Genomic DNA, 16,270 nt, shown 5'->3' with positions numbered 1-16,270 from the left:
GACAGGTTCAACATCTTGCTGCTGTGCTTGTTGAGCGTGGGAAGTTCTGCTGTGCGACGGTTAAAAAACGGCGTGACCGGTTAAATAAGTGATCGGTTAAAATTTACACTGGTTATGTTATATCATTTAACCGGAAATATTATCAAATACAATAACATATTAGGTAGCGCCTATATAATGTAATAGGTAGCGCTTATATAATAAAATAAGTATTTAATCGGAAATATTATCAAGTACAATAACATATTATGTAGCGCTTATATAATGTAATAGATAGCGTTTATATTGACCTATTTTCTAACTAAACCGATATAATTATACCGGTAACATTGCAAATTTACCTATTACATGATAATTATTGGTTTCGATATTTTTGGGATCGATACAATTTTAAATGTATCGACACTTTATGCGTGCACCTCGTTGGGTATTCATTCTGAAAAAAAGTATCGACACAAACTTAAAACATGTCGATACATTATGTAGACCTATTTTCTCATAAAACCGGTATATTTCTACCCGGTACATTGTAAATTTACTTATTACATTGTAATTATCGGTTTCGATGTTTTTTAGGATCGATACTTTTAATAAATATATCGACACTTTATGCTTGCACCTCGTTTGGCATTCATTTTGGACAAAATGTATCGACACTTTTTAAATTTGTTTCGATACATTATGTTGACATATTATCTCATAAAACCGATATATTTATACCGGTTACATTGTAAATTTACCTATTACATTATAATTATCGGTTTCGATGTAACATATGCGTCGATACTTTTAGAAAATGTATCAACACATATGTTTAACTATTCTCTCATTATAATATAATTAATGATATATTATTCTTATTATAATAAATATAATTTATAATAATTTTATTTTTTAAAATATAATAATCATAATTTTTTATTTATAAAATTATAGATATAATATTTTAATAATAATATTGACATAAATAATATTAAATAAATTATTCTAATATTTTAAAAATAATATTTTTACCGGTCCCGGTAAAATGCCAACAATAATAAAACCGGTAAAAAAATAACAAAATCGGTAGCATTTTACCGGTTTTGTTAAAATAATAATGTTTTCGGTAATTTTTACTGGTTTTGTTATGCACAACAATAACAAAACCGGTATATTTTACCCGGTAAAATATCAAATAATAACAAAATCGGTAGAAATAATGATATTTTCGGTAATTTTTATCGGTTTTGTTATACACAACAATAACAAAACAGGTACCACAATTTTTTAGCTAATAACAAAACTGGTACCGCATTTTTTAGCCAATAACAAAATCGATACCGCTTTTTTCTAGCTGTATATTAAGCGCCTCACGTGAGCATTTCCCGTTGAGCGTAATTTAAATGATCAAGCGTTGTTTTTCTCCTGATCATGTTGGTCCTCAAGCAGGCAGATCATTGTTGTGTTCAAGCATGCAAACTCCCAAGATATCGATATCATAAAAGCATAGGAGCCATACCAAATCAGGGACTTGTATCTGAAAATAAAGAAGAATGAAGGCCACTTAGTTGCCTGATACTACAGTACAATGTGCTGATTTGTCGGCAACTCTAGAGAATTTGGTTGATAATACTGGGAATAATGCTACTACTGAGAGATAATATATAAGATTAGAACTGCTCCCTATCTATGATACTACAGTACAATGTACTTTATCATCATATAAGATTGAATTTGGTGGAATTAGAATGACAGCAAGAACTGATAGTGGTATATTCTAATATTTTGTGTTAAAAAGATAAAAATGAATTTTTATATATATTAGTGTTATCATGATATACTTGAACTCATATACTTTACAAATTTAAAAATTAAATTGAATCAAATTGAATGATCAAAACATAATTTTTTTTAAGTTATATGATGATTTTGAACAAAACATGTAATTTTGTCCAAAACATAACCACGAGATTAGTTAAATGACTAAATATATAATTTATCCTTAATTAAAAAATTAACAAAAACAATTTAAAGCAAGCAAAGTAACCATTTAAACATTATGAGACAAAACGTCACCAAAAATACCTTATGATACATTTAATCCGTTTTATAATGGAATCCATCATATTAAATTATTTTTAATATTCATAATAATAATTGAAATTCAAGTGTTACAAAAAAATCACTTTATTTTGACAAATAAATGACTTGTTTATCATCACCAGTTAAGACAATTGTAATTTATTTTTAAAATTCAATGTATATTAGTGACATTCAATGCAATTTACCCAATAAAATAATATATACTTCAACTTGATAGATTAAACGAATTTATATATCAAAGAGTAGTTCATTTGATACTACAATGCAAATGGACATGGTTTTTATTTTCCTCTGGTCCCCTATTAATCCCCCCCCCCCCAAAAAAATGGTATTCCTATATCATGTTCCAAGTTCAATTCCTAGATCACCCAGAAAAAGAAAATATTACCATCTTAATATGTATTTGTAAAGGATGAAATTGCATAAGCAAAGCATTTAACCGACCTTCGTAGGAACTACAAGATCATTCCAAGCATCGTGGACAACCCATAGAACGCGCCATCATCAAAACTCAAATCCCAAACACCATCATCATCATCACCGCCATCAAAAAGAGTGACAACAAATGCCTTCACCGTGCTAATATTTTTGCACCATTCATGCAGAACCCCTACGTATTATTCTCAGAGATACAGTAAGCTAAATATTGAAAACCGTATCGAATAGATCTGACTAAAATTTCTTGCATTTTGATTGATTCCATTCTTGGAAAAATAAAGTTACCATCTATTTTGGAGCAAAATTTAAAAGCATCCCTCAAGATAAAACTAGTAAAATCATTAGTATCAACTTGAGAACCCCAGAGATTTCAATTTATGCTATATCAGAAAACCATTCATACCATGCATTTCTGTGTATAATGTTACTTCATCAATCAAGCAGTTTTCACCCTTCGAGAAGGGGGTCGGCGAAATAAACCGATTAGATCATCAACACCCTGTAGAAAAGCATTGTGATCAGATTAGCATTCGATTTTAAAATAAATTATTATTGTGTGTGTGGGGGTAGGGGATTAAACAGGTAAAAGAGATGAATACATAGCATTAACATAAACGTTGAAGATTTTCTTAATGGTGAAGTGTTTACCCTAGTTGTGATGACAAGAAAACAGAAGAGCATTATCAAATACGATCCCAGAACAAGGAGTAACAGCAAGTCAAATGTTACACTAGCAACCTGTGACAGCACATTTAAACAAGTCATTATCTTCAATACTAAAGAACAGGTGGATATAGAAACAACTCCAGTTTATATCTCCATGCAGTTTCAACTCTCAACCAATCTGTCAGTGGTCTAAGGTCCGAAAAAGTAAAATAAAATAAATAAGAGTTAAATAAACCAATAGAAAGATAGCACAGCTAGGGGGGGAAAAAGGAAATATTCACTGTTTGTTAGCAACTATAGTAAATACCTGATATATGTTTAACCTAGCGCTAGTTGAATCATAGAAAGTAAATATCCCTTCAAGATTCTCATGTTGCACATTCACTTCGTCAGCATGACCAGCTAATTCCTGCCATTGAGCAAAACAAAAAACGCTGTAGAAGTGAAAGCAATAGAAAGCACAAGCCAAGTCATTCCAGTGTTTTCACCATTTACCCTAAATCCCTATTCTCAGTCATATATTTTCCAAAAAAGATACATGAAAGTTCATCAGACCAATAGACAAGAATAAAAGTTTTGACGAGATCAAGTTTGAAATACAAATACCTTTTCTTTACTTTTTCTTCTTATCAATAGTACATGCAAGTTTTTTTCATAAAGCAAGGTTTTATACCATCAAATTCCCGTTTGGAAAAGCCATTACCAAGACATTTGAGACGATCCCTGTTTTAGATTATCATATGTATTTTTTTTGATAGGAATAGTAGGCCTCAATAAAACCCCCTTCGTGATTAACGGAACTTAAAAATAGCTCCTTAATCCGCACAAGGAGGAAAAGAGTGCCCTAGGATTTCATTAACCTCAAATATAACAAAGTAATACAAACTAATCTCCCTCAAGAGATACAAAACCAGAAAGAAACAGCCCTTAACAGAACATAATTCAACCAATACCAGCTTTAGCTAGGACATCCGCCTCTATATTGGCTGTCCTACTAACCCAACTAATAAAACCTTCATAAACACTAAGCTTTTGAATAATGTCTTTAACAATTTGAACATAACAACAGGACAAGAAACAAAGATTATCATATATTTGTTTTTTCGTTCATTTTGATTCTTTTAACCTAATTTCAACTCCAAGGAAAATCAATACAATTCTTAATGTACACTTTAATCTTCTAGAAAGAAACAAGAAAAAGAAAAAGGATTAGATTATGAACCTTTTTCAATGCCATGACAAAAGGGTCATTCTTTGACAGATATGGAGCTACTCGAGGTGTTTGTGATAAAAGATTCAGCCAAGATCGTATATATGCAGGATTGACAGACAAACTACTCTCATCTGCAAAAATTTGGGCACTTTTTCCCTGGTGACCATAGATATGCCTCTGCAAAAAGAGGGAAGACAATTTTAAACTAAAGGCACACATCCATGCCAAACAATGATAAAGCCTTAATGTCTTTAGACAGAAATTAATAACTATATACAATTATACATCCTCTTATTATACATATGAATTAACAAAAGAAAATAAACAGCCTTTACTAACTAGTTGGTCAGGCTCTCAACAATCTACATAGAATTACAGCCAGTAAAAGAACGGTTCTGTTCATACTTTCTACACATATTTCTTCTTTTTCACCTCCTATTCTCACATGAGTGTATTTGGGACTTTGCTCCAATGTCTAAAAGATTAAATCTCTATAATGATGAACTTATGCAACATATGATCATTTTCCTGCCGAAATAACTGTAATTAATTTATTCCATGACTAAACTCTACTAGAAGATCATTTGATCTTACCGCAAGACTTTCAGCAACTAACTTCACACCTCTAACAATTGCAGTTTCATTCACATATTGTCTGCAAAAAGAAAAATGTGCTCTCAGCTACTAGTCTCAAACACAGACAAACACATGGTGGCAATAAAATTAATAAAGGCTTAGGTTTGAAAATATGACCTGCCGTCAAACAGACCACCAGTGCCTTCGAAGAGTTCTGGTGCAACAGGACATCCAGAAAGAGTGGCAGCAGTGACTCTCAGCCTTGAGAACTGTTCATGCTCCCAAGCTACCTACAGCAGCTCAATTGCTTTATTACCGCTTATAAACAACATAAAGGCAAGCACAGAAAGAGTGCACCTTCATGTGTGTCATGTTGTAAAGTCTGATGTGAAACACATTTATTTCAAATTAACCATTGTCCAGAAAAAGGGTTCTGCCCACTATAGATCAAAGGATTTTGAAGGGCAAAGGGATTATTGTTGAAACAACAAAAATATTTTTTTATAACTAACCGCAAAAATAAATTCATTCATAGACATATCAACTTAAATTTTCATATGCTCCTATAGCTGAAATTCATAGACATAAGTTCTTAATTTGGAAAATGGGTACAAAAACGGTTCAAAAATTGAAACATGCATATGTCAACTTACTCGAGGATCGGAAATATTAATTTTCTTGTGCTTTAAGACAACTTTGAGGTCCAACTCCTCAGCTACATTAGAGAAACCCTTCAATAAACATTATGTATCAGAATATGAAACATGTTAAGAAACATCGATATCAATATGCCTTAAAAGCCTATTATGCCAGATATTACTGGCTGACCTCAAAAATTTGCTTGATGTAGGCATTCTCAGGAGGCTTGGACACATGAATCCATAATTCATTATCCCAAGAACCAATACTATTTAAGCAAATAGCATAGTCAATACTCTCACGTAGACGTTGATCAAAACTCCGAAGCCACTGCACCACATATGATAATTATATGATCATAATAACCAAAATTGATAGCAATAGATAATCAAAAAGATACACGAGCTTTTGGAGAGGTAACAAAAAGATTTGTTCACCAAGGAAGACTAATCACCTTCTGAGTCCCATTGTAGTTATATGGTCCACCAGATGTCAGGCCAAAAAGTAAATTGTACCTTCCTCTTGTCTTAGGGTTTGAGTAGAGAAGATAGAAAAGCCTTGCCATTTCAAGAAGAGCCACAATGCCACTTCCATTGCTGTCACTTCCCATGATAATGCCTACATGAATAAAAAAATTACACACCTTCATTGTCGAGGTTCAGTTACTCTGATACCAAATGTTATGATCATACCAAATTGTTTCAATAGCGAGTTTCAATTGATAGTGGGGCTCGTCAAAGGGAATTTCAAGCCTTAGACTTGTTTAGAGGGAAACTTAGACCTCTTAGGGTTTTTCTTTTCTTAAAATTCTGACTTAAACCTTATTGAAGATAATAAGCCTCTTTAAATAGAGGTTATGTAGGAATTATAGAGATGATTTGTTACCATTCCTATAGAGATATGATTTGTTACCATTTCTATAGAGATATGATTTTGTAAATAGATTTCTACAATCCCTTATTTTAAGGGATCATATCCTATGATTATTATTTTTCCTTTCTTAGAGTTTCCTACTTTAGAGAGATATTTTATATATAAATATGTAATATGTCATATTGAAAAGAATAAGAAATTATAGAGAATTACTCTGAATTCTACATGGTATCAACTTAGGTTACGGTTTCTTTCCAATCTAGATTATGTCCACAACTTCTTCTCCTACTCCGGAGATCACTTCAAATCCAGAAAATTTTTCTGGTTCTGCTGCTCAATCAGAAGGTAATCTGGTCATGAAAGAACCAGAAGGTAAACCTCATGCTACAGTTTTTTTCTCCTCCCAGTCGTCCCCTAATTGGATCCTCGATTCTGGTGCTACGGATCATATGACTGGTAATAAAGATTTGTTTTGCAATTTTTTTTTCAAACTTTGGTAAAGTTGTCAAAACGGCTGATGGTTCTTTGTGCAAAATAGAAGGACAAGGCACTGTTATTCTCAATGACCAGATTGTACTTAAAAATGTCCTCTTCGTACCAAATATGGCTTGCAATCTCGTTTCCGTTAGTAAACTTTTCACCGACTTGCACTGCTCTGCAATTTTTAATGATTTTGATTGTACTTTGCAGGCACTGAACTCGAAGAAGATGATTGGTAAGGCCAGCTTGCAGAATGGTCTCTATATTCTTCCTGCCTCTACTAAAACCGAAATCTCGAAATCTTTCACCACTTTAGAAAAAGTTGATAATGTTGTGTTATGGCACTATCGTTTAGGTCATCCTAGTTTTCACTATCTTGCAAAAGTTTTTCTTGCTCTATTCATTCATAAAAGGCCAAATTCTTTTTCTTGCAAAATTTGCTCTCTTGCCAAACATACTAAATCAACTTATTCTCCTTCTACATATAAGCCTTCTCACCCTTTTGCTTTGATCCACAGTGATATTTGGGGTCCTTCTTGGGTGAAGAATGCTGATAATTGTAAGTGATTTATAACTTTCATTGATGATCACAGTAGGATAACTTGGACTTATTTGCTAAAAGATAAATCTCAAACTGCATGTGTTTTTACCCAATTTTATAACATGGTTCTCACTCAATTTGGGTCTAAAATTCAGCTCTTTAAATCTGATAATGGCAGTGAATTTTTTGCTAAGTCTTTGGGTGCGTTTTTCAAGGAAAAAGGGCATAGTTCAGATTAGTTCTTGTGTTGACACCCCACAACAAAATGGTATTGCCGAAAGAAAAAATAGACACCTCATTGAAGTTACTCGTTCTCTTCTATTTACCACCAATGTTCCAAAATATTTGTGGGGGGAAGCCTTATTAACTGCCACATATTTAATCAATCGAATGCCTAGTAAGGTTTTATAATTTCAAACACCTCAATCTATATTTCTGCAATACTTTCCCCATTTTAAACCTATCTCCTCCATTCTTCCACTTAAAATATTTGGTTGTACTGTTTTTATCCAAAACATTGCTCTTAATAAGTCCAAGTTAGATCCTAAATCATTAAATTGTGTACTGGTTGGGTATTCTTCACTTAAAAAGGGTTATAAATGTTATCATCCTCCTTCAAAACGATTTTTTACCACTATGGATATAACATTTTATGAACAAGATCCCTATTTCACTCAGGCTGAAATTCAGGGGGAGACATGGAAGGATTTTCAACCACATCAGGTATCTCCTCCTACTCTTCATTCTCAACCTTCAGAATTGCCACCAATTTTGTCCTTACCTACAGATTTGTCACCTGTAACTACTCCCATTGATCCACTGGTAGTACCTATCACTACTTCACCCATACCCACTTTAAATACCCTTCCTAAAAATACACCTACTCTCATTCAAAATATTCCACAAACAACACCAATCAAACAGCTCCGTTTCTATACAAGGAAAAGAAAACATATTCCTGAGGCTGTTTTGCAATCTGATGCTTGCCGAGAATTGGATTTGGGTCCAGCTGCCGAAATAGAAGAAATCAGTAAGTCCACTTCCCCTACTCTAGATGACTTCCCTATTGCTATTAGAAAAGGGGTTAGACAGTGCACCAAGCATCCTATTGAAAAATTTGCTGGTTATAATTCATTGATGCCGTCTTTTCAAGCATTTACAGCAAACTTGGATAAAGAACAGGTTCCCACAAGCATAGCTGAAGCTCTAAAGGATTCAAAATGGAGAAGAGCTGTTGAAGAGGAAATTTGTGCACTGGAGAAAAATGCTACTTGGACTGTTACGGACCTTCCTCAAGGAAAAAAGGTTGTTGGCTGTAAATGGATCTTTACTGTAAAGTATAACTCAAATGGTAGCATCCAATACAAAGCGAGACTAGTGGCCAGAGGCTTTACAGAAAAATATGGGAAAAACGCTTTTCTTAATGGCAAGCTAGAAGAAGAAGTCTATATGAAATTGCCACCTGGCTTAAAGTCTGTTGAAGGAAGTAACAAGGTGTGCAAGCTCAACAAGTCTCTATACGGGTTAAAACAATCACCCAGAGCTTGGTTCGAGAGGTTCACTAAAGTCATCCTAAAAAACGGCTACAAGCAATCCCTCGCCGATCACACTTTTTTTATCAAGGTAACTTCTACAAATAAGAAAGCTATCCTTATTGTGTACGTGGACGACATAATTCTTACCGGAGATGATGAAGAAGAGATTTGCAATTTGAAGAAGTTGTTAAATAAGGAATTCGAAACCAAGGACTTGGGAAAGCTAAGGTATTTCCTAGGAATGGAGGTGGCAAGGTCAAAAGAAGGACTTGTGATCAACCAAAGCAAATATGTACTTGATTTACTCAAAGAAACTGGTTTTCTTGGTTGTAAGCCGATTGATACACTAATGGAGACAAGCTTGAAATTTAACAAAGAAGATGGGTCCTTGGTAGACAGAGAAATTTCAAAGATTAGTTGGGAAACTAATTTATTTATCCTTAACAAGGCCAGATATAACATTTCCTGTAAATGTGATAAGTCAACACATGACTAATCCTACTGAAGAGAATATGGCAGCAGCAAATAGAATTCTCAAGTACTTGAAGAAAACTCCAGGACACGGTTTAATGTTTAAGAAGACAGAAGACAAAACTGTTAAGATCTTTACAGATTCTAGTTGGGCCGGAGACCTTACTGAAAGGAGATCCACTAGTGGCTACTGCACCTTTGTTTGGAGAAACCTTACAACTTGGAGAAGTAAGAAACAATCTGTCGTTTCAAGAAGTAGTGTTGAAGCTGAATTTAGAGCACTAGCATTGGGAATATGCGAAGGAATTTGGCTACTTAAACTACTGAAAGAACTTGTCACTAATCAAGAGGATCACTTTGAAGTTTTGTGTGATAATCAATCTGCTATTCAAATTGCCAAGAACCCAGTTCAACATGATCGGACAAAGCATGTTGAGATTGATAGGCATTTTATTGCTGATCAAGTTAACAAAAAGACAGCCACACTTTCATACATTCCTTCAGAAGAACAAGTTGCAGACATTCTTACTAAGGCTTTGTCAAAGCCTGTTTTCAATAAATTCCTATTCAAGCTGGGATTATACAATGTATATTCTCCAGCTTATTCTCCAGCTTGAGGGGGAGTGTAGGAATTATAGAGATGATTTGTTACCATTCCTATAGAGATATGATTTGTTACCATTCCTATAGAGATGTGATTTTGTAAATAGATTTCTACAATCCCTTATTTTAAGGGATCATATCCTAGGATTATTATTTTTCCTTTCTTAGAGTTTCCTACTTTAGAGAGATATTTTGTATATAAATATGTAATCTGTCATATTGAAAAGAATAAGAAATTACAGAGAATTACTCTGAATTCTACAAGTTACATACCTTATGAAAATAGAAGACTTACTAAGCAAGCAAGCCCACTTAAGAATGGCTTCTAAATTACTAGTAAACAAAGTTATCAAAGGCTCAAGGCGTATCGAGGCGCAAAGTATCCTAGAGCCTTGAGGCGCGAAGCACATGAAAGGCGCGGGATTCACAAAGACGAGGCGCATGATATCCAAAAAATTGTAATACATGTACATATTAATGCAATCAAACTCAAATATCATAGATACCCAATATTAGGTTTCAATAGAGTTCATTCTCAAACTCAAATACCAACCTAACGTCATAAAAGCTATCAACAAGCATAATCAAGTACTAAGTTTAACAAAAGCATCCAACATGCATAAACAAAACATCAAATAAAGTCACTGATAATCATCATCAAACATCAAACGTGACACATGTCATTCACGTTTTTATTAACAGTAGAAACCTAAAAGTGTAACGGAAGAAGCATTATACACTTATTTTTAATAAAAAAATTTAAACATCAAAAATTAATTTTAAATATGATTTAGACATTTAATTTTATATTAATCATTATTTAGAAAAGGTAAAATATAGAAATGTTGTTAGACGTAAATTTTTAATTACGATTAAATTAATATAAACAAAAATCCACATCAACTGGTCACAAAACGTTCCACGTCATGACTTTATCCATTCCCCACCAGTACCCGCGACAACTAAAGATTTTTCTTCCCGCCAATCAAAATACGACACATTACCATAGCTTTTGTGTTTAAAATTACTCACTAGTCGCTTTCTCCTTTTCTTCACCTTCTTATTCGTACGAAGACAAACCACCGTTCAAAATCCCCCCACCAACCTTTTTGTTCTTTGTAGAAAATGAATCCAAATAAGACAATGGAGGATGAACAACACCTATCCATCGCTGTCGTGAACCGCCGTATCCAGTGGTTGTCCCTTCACCTGACCCCACTTCTACCGCTCCAACCTTCACACCAACTCAAATTGCTAACGTACGCCAAGTCGACCAATAAACTAAAGGTTGACAAAGCCTCCCTGAAGAGCTACATGAGAGGGAAAAACAGGGAAACACGAGAAAATCATCGAGTTCTTTGAGTCGAGGCCCGATTTGTAAACCCCGGTGGGGATTCCGATGAAGGAACACAAGGTTTTAAGCCCACATCGCGCCTCGACTGAGCCTCGCGCCTCAGAGCCTTGCTGTGCTTCACTGAGCCTAGATGTGCCTAGGCTACGTGCCTCGCTTCAGTGTTGAAAAAGCCCCTTTTAGTGGCCTATGCGCTTTTGTGCCTCAGGCGCGCCTTAGGCGCGCTTTTTACAACTATGCTAGTAAATATGATCTTAATAATAATAAACTGCAAAGATAAACTGTAACACTGTTTTCTTCACTTAAATTTATTAAAATACGTACAGGAGCAGCTCCAAACGTATCATAAGAAGCCACAATAGCAATGGTTGGAAGTTGATTTGCATCTTCATCAGCTTTTAATCCAGACAACCACCCCTGTTATCACAGAGCAGAATTATCAGAGTGAAAACTTGTTGCAAACACCATTAACAGTATTTTCAACGTTACCCATGTAATACAAGCAGTGAGGGGGGAAAACTAGCATTAGAAAATTAAACATACCGATATCTGATGTCAAGAGATGGCATAGTTTATGAAAAAATTGAAAATTGATGAAATTAAAGAGAACAACAATCAAGCAGAGTTTTTACCACCTACGGCCTTAAAAAAAGCACGATTGTGCAGAACAAGTGTGTGCTCGATCACATTCAACTTGCCCAAAAGGGTTTGAGGCATTGTTGTTGTCTGGCGCTAAGGCACAGTCCCTAGGTGTGCCTAGGCACATGCCTTAACAACACTAAAATTGACCTCAGCCTCAACAGTTTGAATGCAAGAAGGGTATTTTTTCATACAAAAGAAGCACGCCAATTACAACTTGTTTTCTTTACTTAGAGAAGTAACACTTGACACGCACACCTGGATATTAGTGATTGTGGGAGATGCAACTTTCTTAGGTTCTGCTATTGGGATAACAAGCTTGTATCTGCAATTATTTCACAGTAAGATTTGGATATAATCAAATAACAAAACAAGACTATTTTCTTACCAACTTCAAAAGAGAAATGAACCAAGTTACCAAATAATAAAAAGGTAAAAACATACATTAGGGATAGAGTTATATTACGATTATGCAAACATGGTAAAAAGAAAAGCAAAAAAAAGGAAAAACCCTAAACCAGCAAAATACAGTAAGATTAATGTAGGATCCTAGTGAACAAAACAACTGCATCGTTTTTGCTCCTTCAGCTGGGAAAGTGATCATTCTAATTTTATTTATAAAAAAATAAAAACAGAAAAAAGGTAATATGTTCTCTCCCTCAATAATGCACATAAGAGTTCAGACTAGATCCGTTTTCTGATACCAAACAAGTATCCCTATAGAACAATGTAATAGTTTCATGGCCCCTTGGTCTTTTGCTGAAACAGTGTCAAAAGAAAGCTTATTTCTTTTGCAAATCCCTTCCCCTTCTCAAAGCAAAAACTGGCAGATCAGAAGTATCTCCTTTTCTAGTTGAGGTAAAAGTGTGATGAAAATCATTCACGAGAAAACAAACTGAACAGATCATGGGAAATGAACTTTTAAGGGACTAGGCAACCCAAATATATAAAATGATAAAAGAAGCTGTCAACTGACCCGCCTGTAGTTGCAGTAGCAGGCTGACCCATCGCATCATTCTTCTTGATATCAGCCAACACAGTATCAATGTCATCATTCTCAAAAGCAAAATAGACAGGATACTGCAGCATGGAGATCCCACAGTAAAATTAAGAATCCAAAGCATAAGACATAAGAGAATCGAGGAGAGGGAAGCAGCAAAACTTTGGAATCACAAAAACACTAAAGATTTAAATAGTAAAAATCATATGAAAACGTACAAATAGAGGACACGGGTCTTTCATAGCTGATGACACAAGCAGAAAATAGATTGATGGTGTCCTTCAGGACACCAATGAATATGAGATCTAATATATACCATACTACAATTACTTTCTGAAGGAAAAAGTCTAACTGAAAATGCAAGAATAGCAATTAAAAAGTTGGCTCAGAGCCTAAATATGCATTGGTGTCTGAGTTATCTATAGGGATGTCTGAGAATTTCATGGTTTATGATATTTTCAATTCAAATTAGTTAAAATGAGAATACAGGCATCCTCTCAAGATGGAAGCAAAGATCAAGAACGTGGAATCTAAATCATTTAGACTCTGCAGGATTTTTGGAACAGTAGCTGAATAATTCAAACAAGGTTAAATTCAATCAAGATGATGCTAGTGTAAATAAAAACGATGCAGTACCACAAATAATTTACAAGAAGAAAAAAAAACATGAAGTTGACAGGGCTCAGATCTTGCTGAAAATCAGGTTGGCAAACAAGGAAACTTCAATCTCAATACATAAATGTATTAATATGTTTCTATGTACTCACAGGTATATTTGAATGTACAAGCAACTGTTCGAGCTCCATCAATAATTTTTTCATTTTCCCTTTTTCATGAACTTGCTTATTCCCTCCTTGTTTAAAGCTAAGTACTTCAGGAAGCAAAAATAACAACCCTCCTAACGGCTTTTTCTGAGTAATATATTCTGCCAAGAAAGAAATAAACGAAATTAAACTAAACGAATAAAAGATAGAGGGAAAATTTAACTGGTGAAATGAAAGTGAACCTCGAACGAAGGTGACATTCAATTCGCGAAGAGGGATGATGAGAACGGTTCTGGAAAGATCGGCGCCAGGAGGGAAACGCAAGGAGGAGGCGTGGTGGTTGAGGGCGGCGAATCGAGATCCGAAAGGGGTACCGGACATGTCGTATTGGATAAGACGGTAGACGTCGACGGCAGCGGCGGCATCGCAGAGTTCGACGCAGGCTACTAAAATGAAGAGCAGAGCGATGACGGAGTACGTCGATTCTAACAACTGGCGGAGGCCGCCCGAATTCTTTGAAGTGGCCATCGGAGATTGGATCTAGGGTTTGGGCAGAGTAAAAAGGAGAATTCGGGTTTATCTTATTTCTGTTTTTTTAAGTGCGTAAACTGTAAAGTGGCTGTTTAATGGAGTGGAGCTGATTCCATCATGTCGCTGTTTGTGAGATTATACGTAATAACTGCATCCAAAATGATTAAAAACTTATTAACTATTTTTACTTATACAAATAATATACTATCAGTTAAATCCATAATTTGTACCTTAAATATATATATATATATATATATATAAGCGATAATATTTCTTTTATTTTTATATGGAGTAGTTATTTTCAATTATCAATTGATATAATCGCAGTCACTCTACAAGATCCCTCAGCCTAAGAAATATATACAAACACATATTTCATATATATTAGTAAATAAGGAGTAGCATCAATCAAATCACAATTCATATATGTAATATTGACATCTTAGTAACATGTATACACATTTACACTTAAAACATTATCGATTTAGGTCGAGAATCGGGTAAACCTGCATCTATGATATTAATAAATGTAACACCCATTTCCCGTATTTATCACCGTATACGAGTCACAGATGTCAAGTAGTATTTATAAAACAGTCATTTACCGAAAATCATTAAAAATTTGTTTCTTTCTAAAACAATTTAATTATATCAAGAATCATTGAATACTAAACAATAAACTAACACTCATAAATAATATTAAGCAGTATCATCTATTTCATATTAAGTTAAAACATTTCGAGTTCTAACTATCATAACCATATGATATACATGCCAACTAGTTTATCAATATTCAAAAGATGTCATACTGAATATGGAGCAGATTTGATTCCTCAAAAAGTTGATGATAAACCTGACTCTTTACTATTTACGCTTTCTACCGCCTACGCGTGAAAATCATCACACGCTAAGTATATATTTAGTGAGACATTATTTAGGGGGCATTATAGTACTAATAATAATAAAATAAGAATAATAATTAAAAACATATACATGAAAAATACCAAACATATAACATAACATAAAATCATCGTATAAAACTTTACTTTTAATAAAATGTATCAAACATGTACATTTCAGTTTTATTTCAATTCATAGCCTATTGTATGGTGAATGAAAATGCATGATACGTGAGTCATGTATGAGTGTGCGCAAATATGCAGTCGAAACTGCCGCGTAGATAATATGCACATAAAGTACCATGTAGAATATACATGTACTGTAGAACACAACAACACTGTAAAAATCAGGAATATCATAATTATCAATCATCACGAGTTTCCTCAATGTACAAATAGTGCCACGTAAAATTGCGCATAAAGTGCAACATATAATTTCACTTGAAAGTGTCGCGTAGAGTTGCACTCGAAAGTGCCGCGTAGAATGTACATAAATGTACCATGTAAGATCGATCAAAGATCACTCAAACCCTTGGCATGCCAATTGTATCACTAACTCTCAATACACATACAATGAGCCTTATATTTAAATCCATATATCATTCACATGTCAAAGTTTCATAAACACGAATATATCAAAATATCATATAAAATTGCATTGGGCAGTTCATACCCAAAATCATTCAAAGAAATCATTTAGCAAAATAATGTAAAAATATATAATAAAACGATTTGAAAATTATTTCTTTCCAAATCCTTCGAGGTTGATTCATCGCAAGTCTTTCTGATTCCATACTTTGAAAGAATAAGTAAAATGCACTCACTTGAATATGCCTCACTAGAAATCCTACTACCGATATCCCCTTACTCTTGAACTTTTTCCTTTGATTTTGAATTGCTTTGAACTTGCTTTTTTTCATGATCTACACATGTATTATTTATCCATCACATTCAAATTTCAAAATG

At 34.1% G+C, this 16,270-nt stretch overlaps 1 protein-coding gene across 1 annotated transcript; it reads right to left on the bottom strand.

Moving 5' to 3' along the window:
- Nucleotides 1–2,725: 2,725 nt before the first annotated feature.
- Nucleotides 2,726–14,474, bottom strand: LOC120144153 (nicalin-1-like). Its single transcript, XM_039158294.1, has 14 exons — nucleotides 14,117–14,474; nucleotides 13,878–14,035; nucleotides 13,087–13,190; nucleotides 12,369–12,435; nucleotides 11,792–11,888; nucleotides 6,072–6,235; nucleotides 5,807–5,947; nucleotides 5,632–5,709; nucleotides 5,156–5,268; nucleotides 4,997–5,057; nucleotides 4,412–4,579; nucleotides 3,497–3,598; nucleotides 3,172–3,261; nucleotides 2,726–3,022 (listed from the first exon to the last, which is right to left on the bottom strand). Exons 1-14 carry the CDS (start codon nucleotides 14,400–14,402, stop codon nucleotides 2,960–2,962), a joined length of 1,692 nt encoding a protein of 563 aa, XP_039014225.1. The 5' UTR covers nucleotides 14,403–14,474; the 3' UTR covers nucleotides 2,726–2,959.
- Nucleotides 14,475–16,270: the final 1,796 nt, after the last annotated feature.

This window comes from Hibiscus syriacus, unplaced genomic scaffold, assembly GCF_006381635.1.
Source record: "Hibiscus syriacus cultivar Baekdansim isolate YM2019G1 unplaced genomic scaffold, ASM638163v2 tig00110882_pilon, whole genome shotgun sequence".
Classification (NCBI taxonomy): Eukaryota; Viridiplantae; Streptophyta; class Magnoliopsida; order Malvales; family Malvaceae; genus Hibiscus; species Hibiscus syriacus.
Note: the sequence above shows the minus strand (reverse complement) of the source record. Positions and strands in the feature narration are given on the sequence as shown.

Coding starts and splice junctions, on each gene's coding strand:
- LOC120144153 (XM_039158294.1), bottom strand. CDS start 14,402: ATGGCCACTTCAAAGAATTCGGGCGGCCTCCGCCAGTTGTTAGAATCG. Junction 12,436..13,086: donor GCTACTGCAACTACAGGCGG/GTCAGTTGACAG, acceptor AAATAATTGCAG/ATACAAGCTTGTTATCCCAA. Junction 5,269..5,631: donor TTAATATTTCCGATCCTCGA/GTAAGTTGACAT, acceptor GAGCTGCTGTAG/GTAGCTTGGGAGCATGAACA.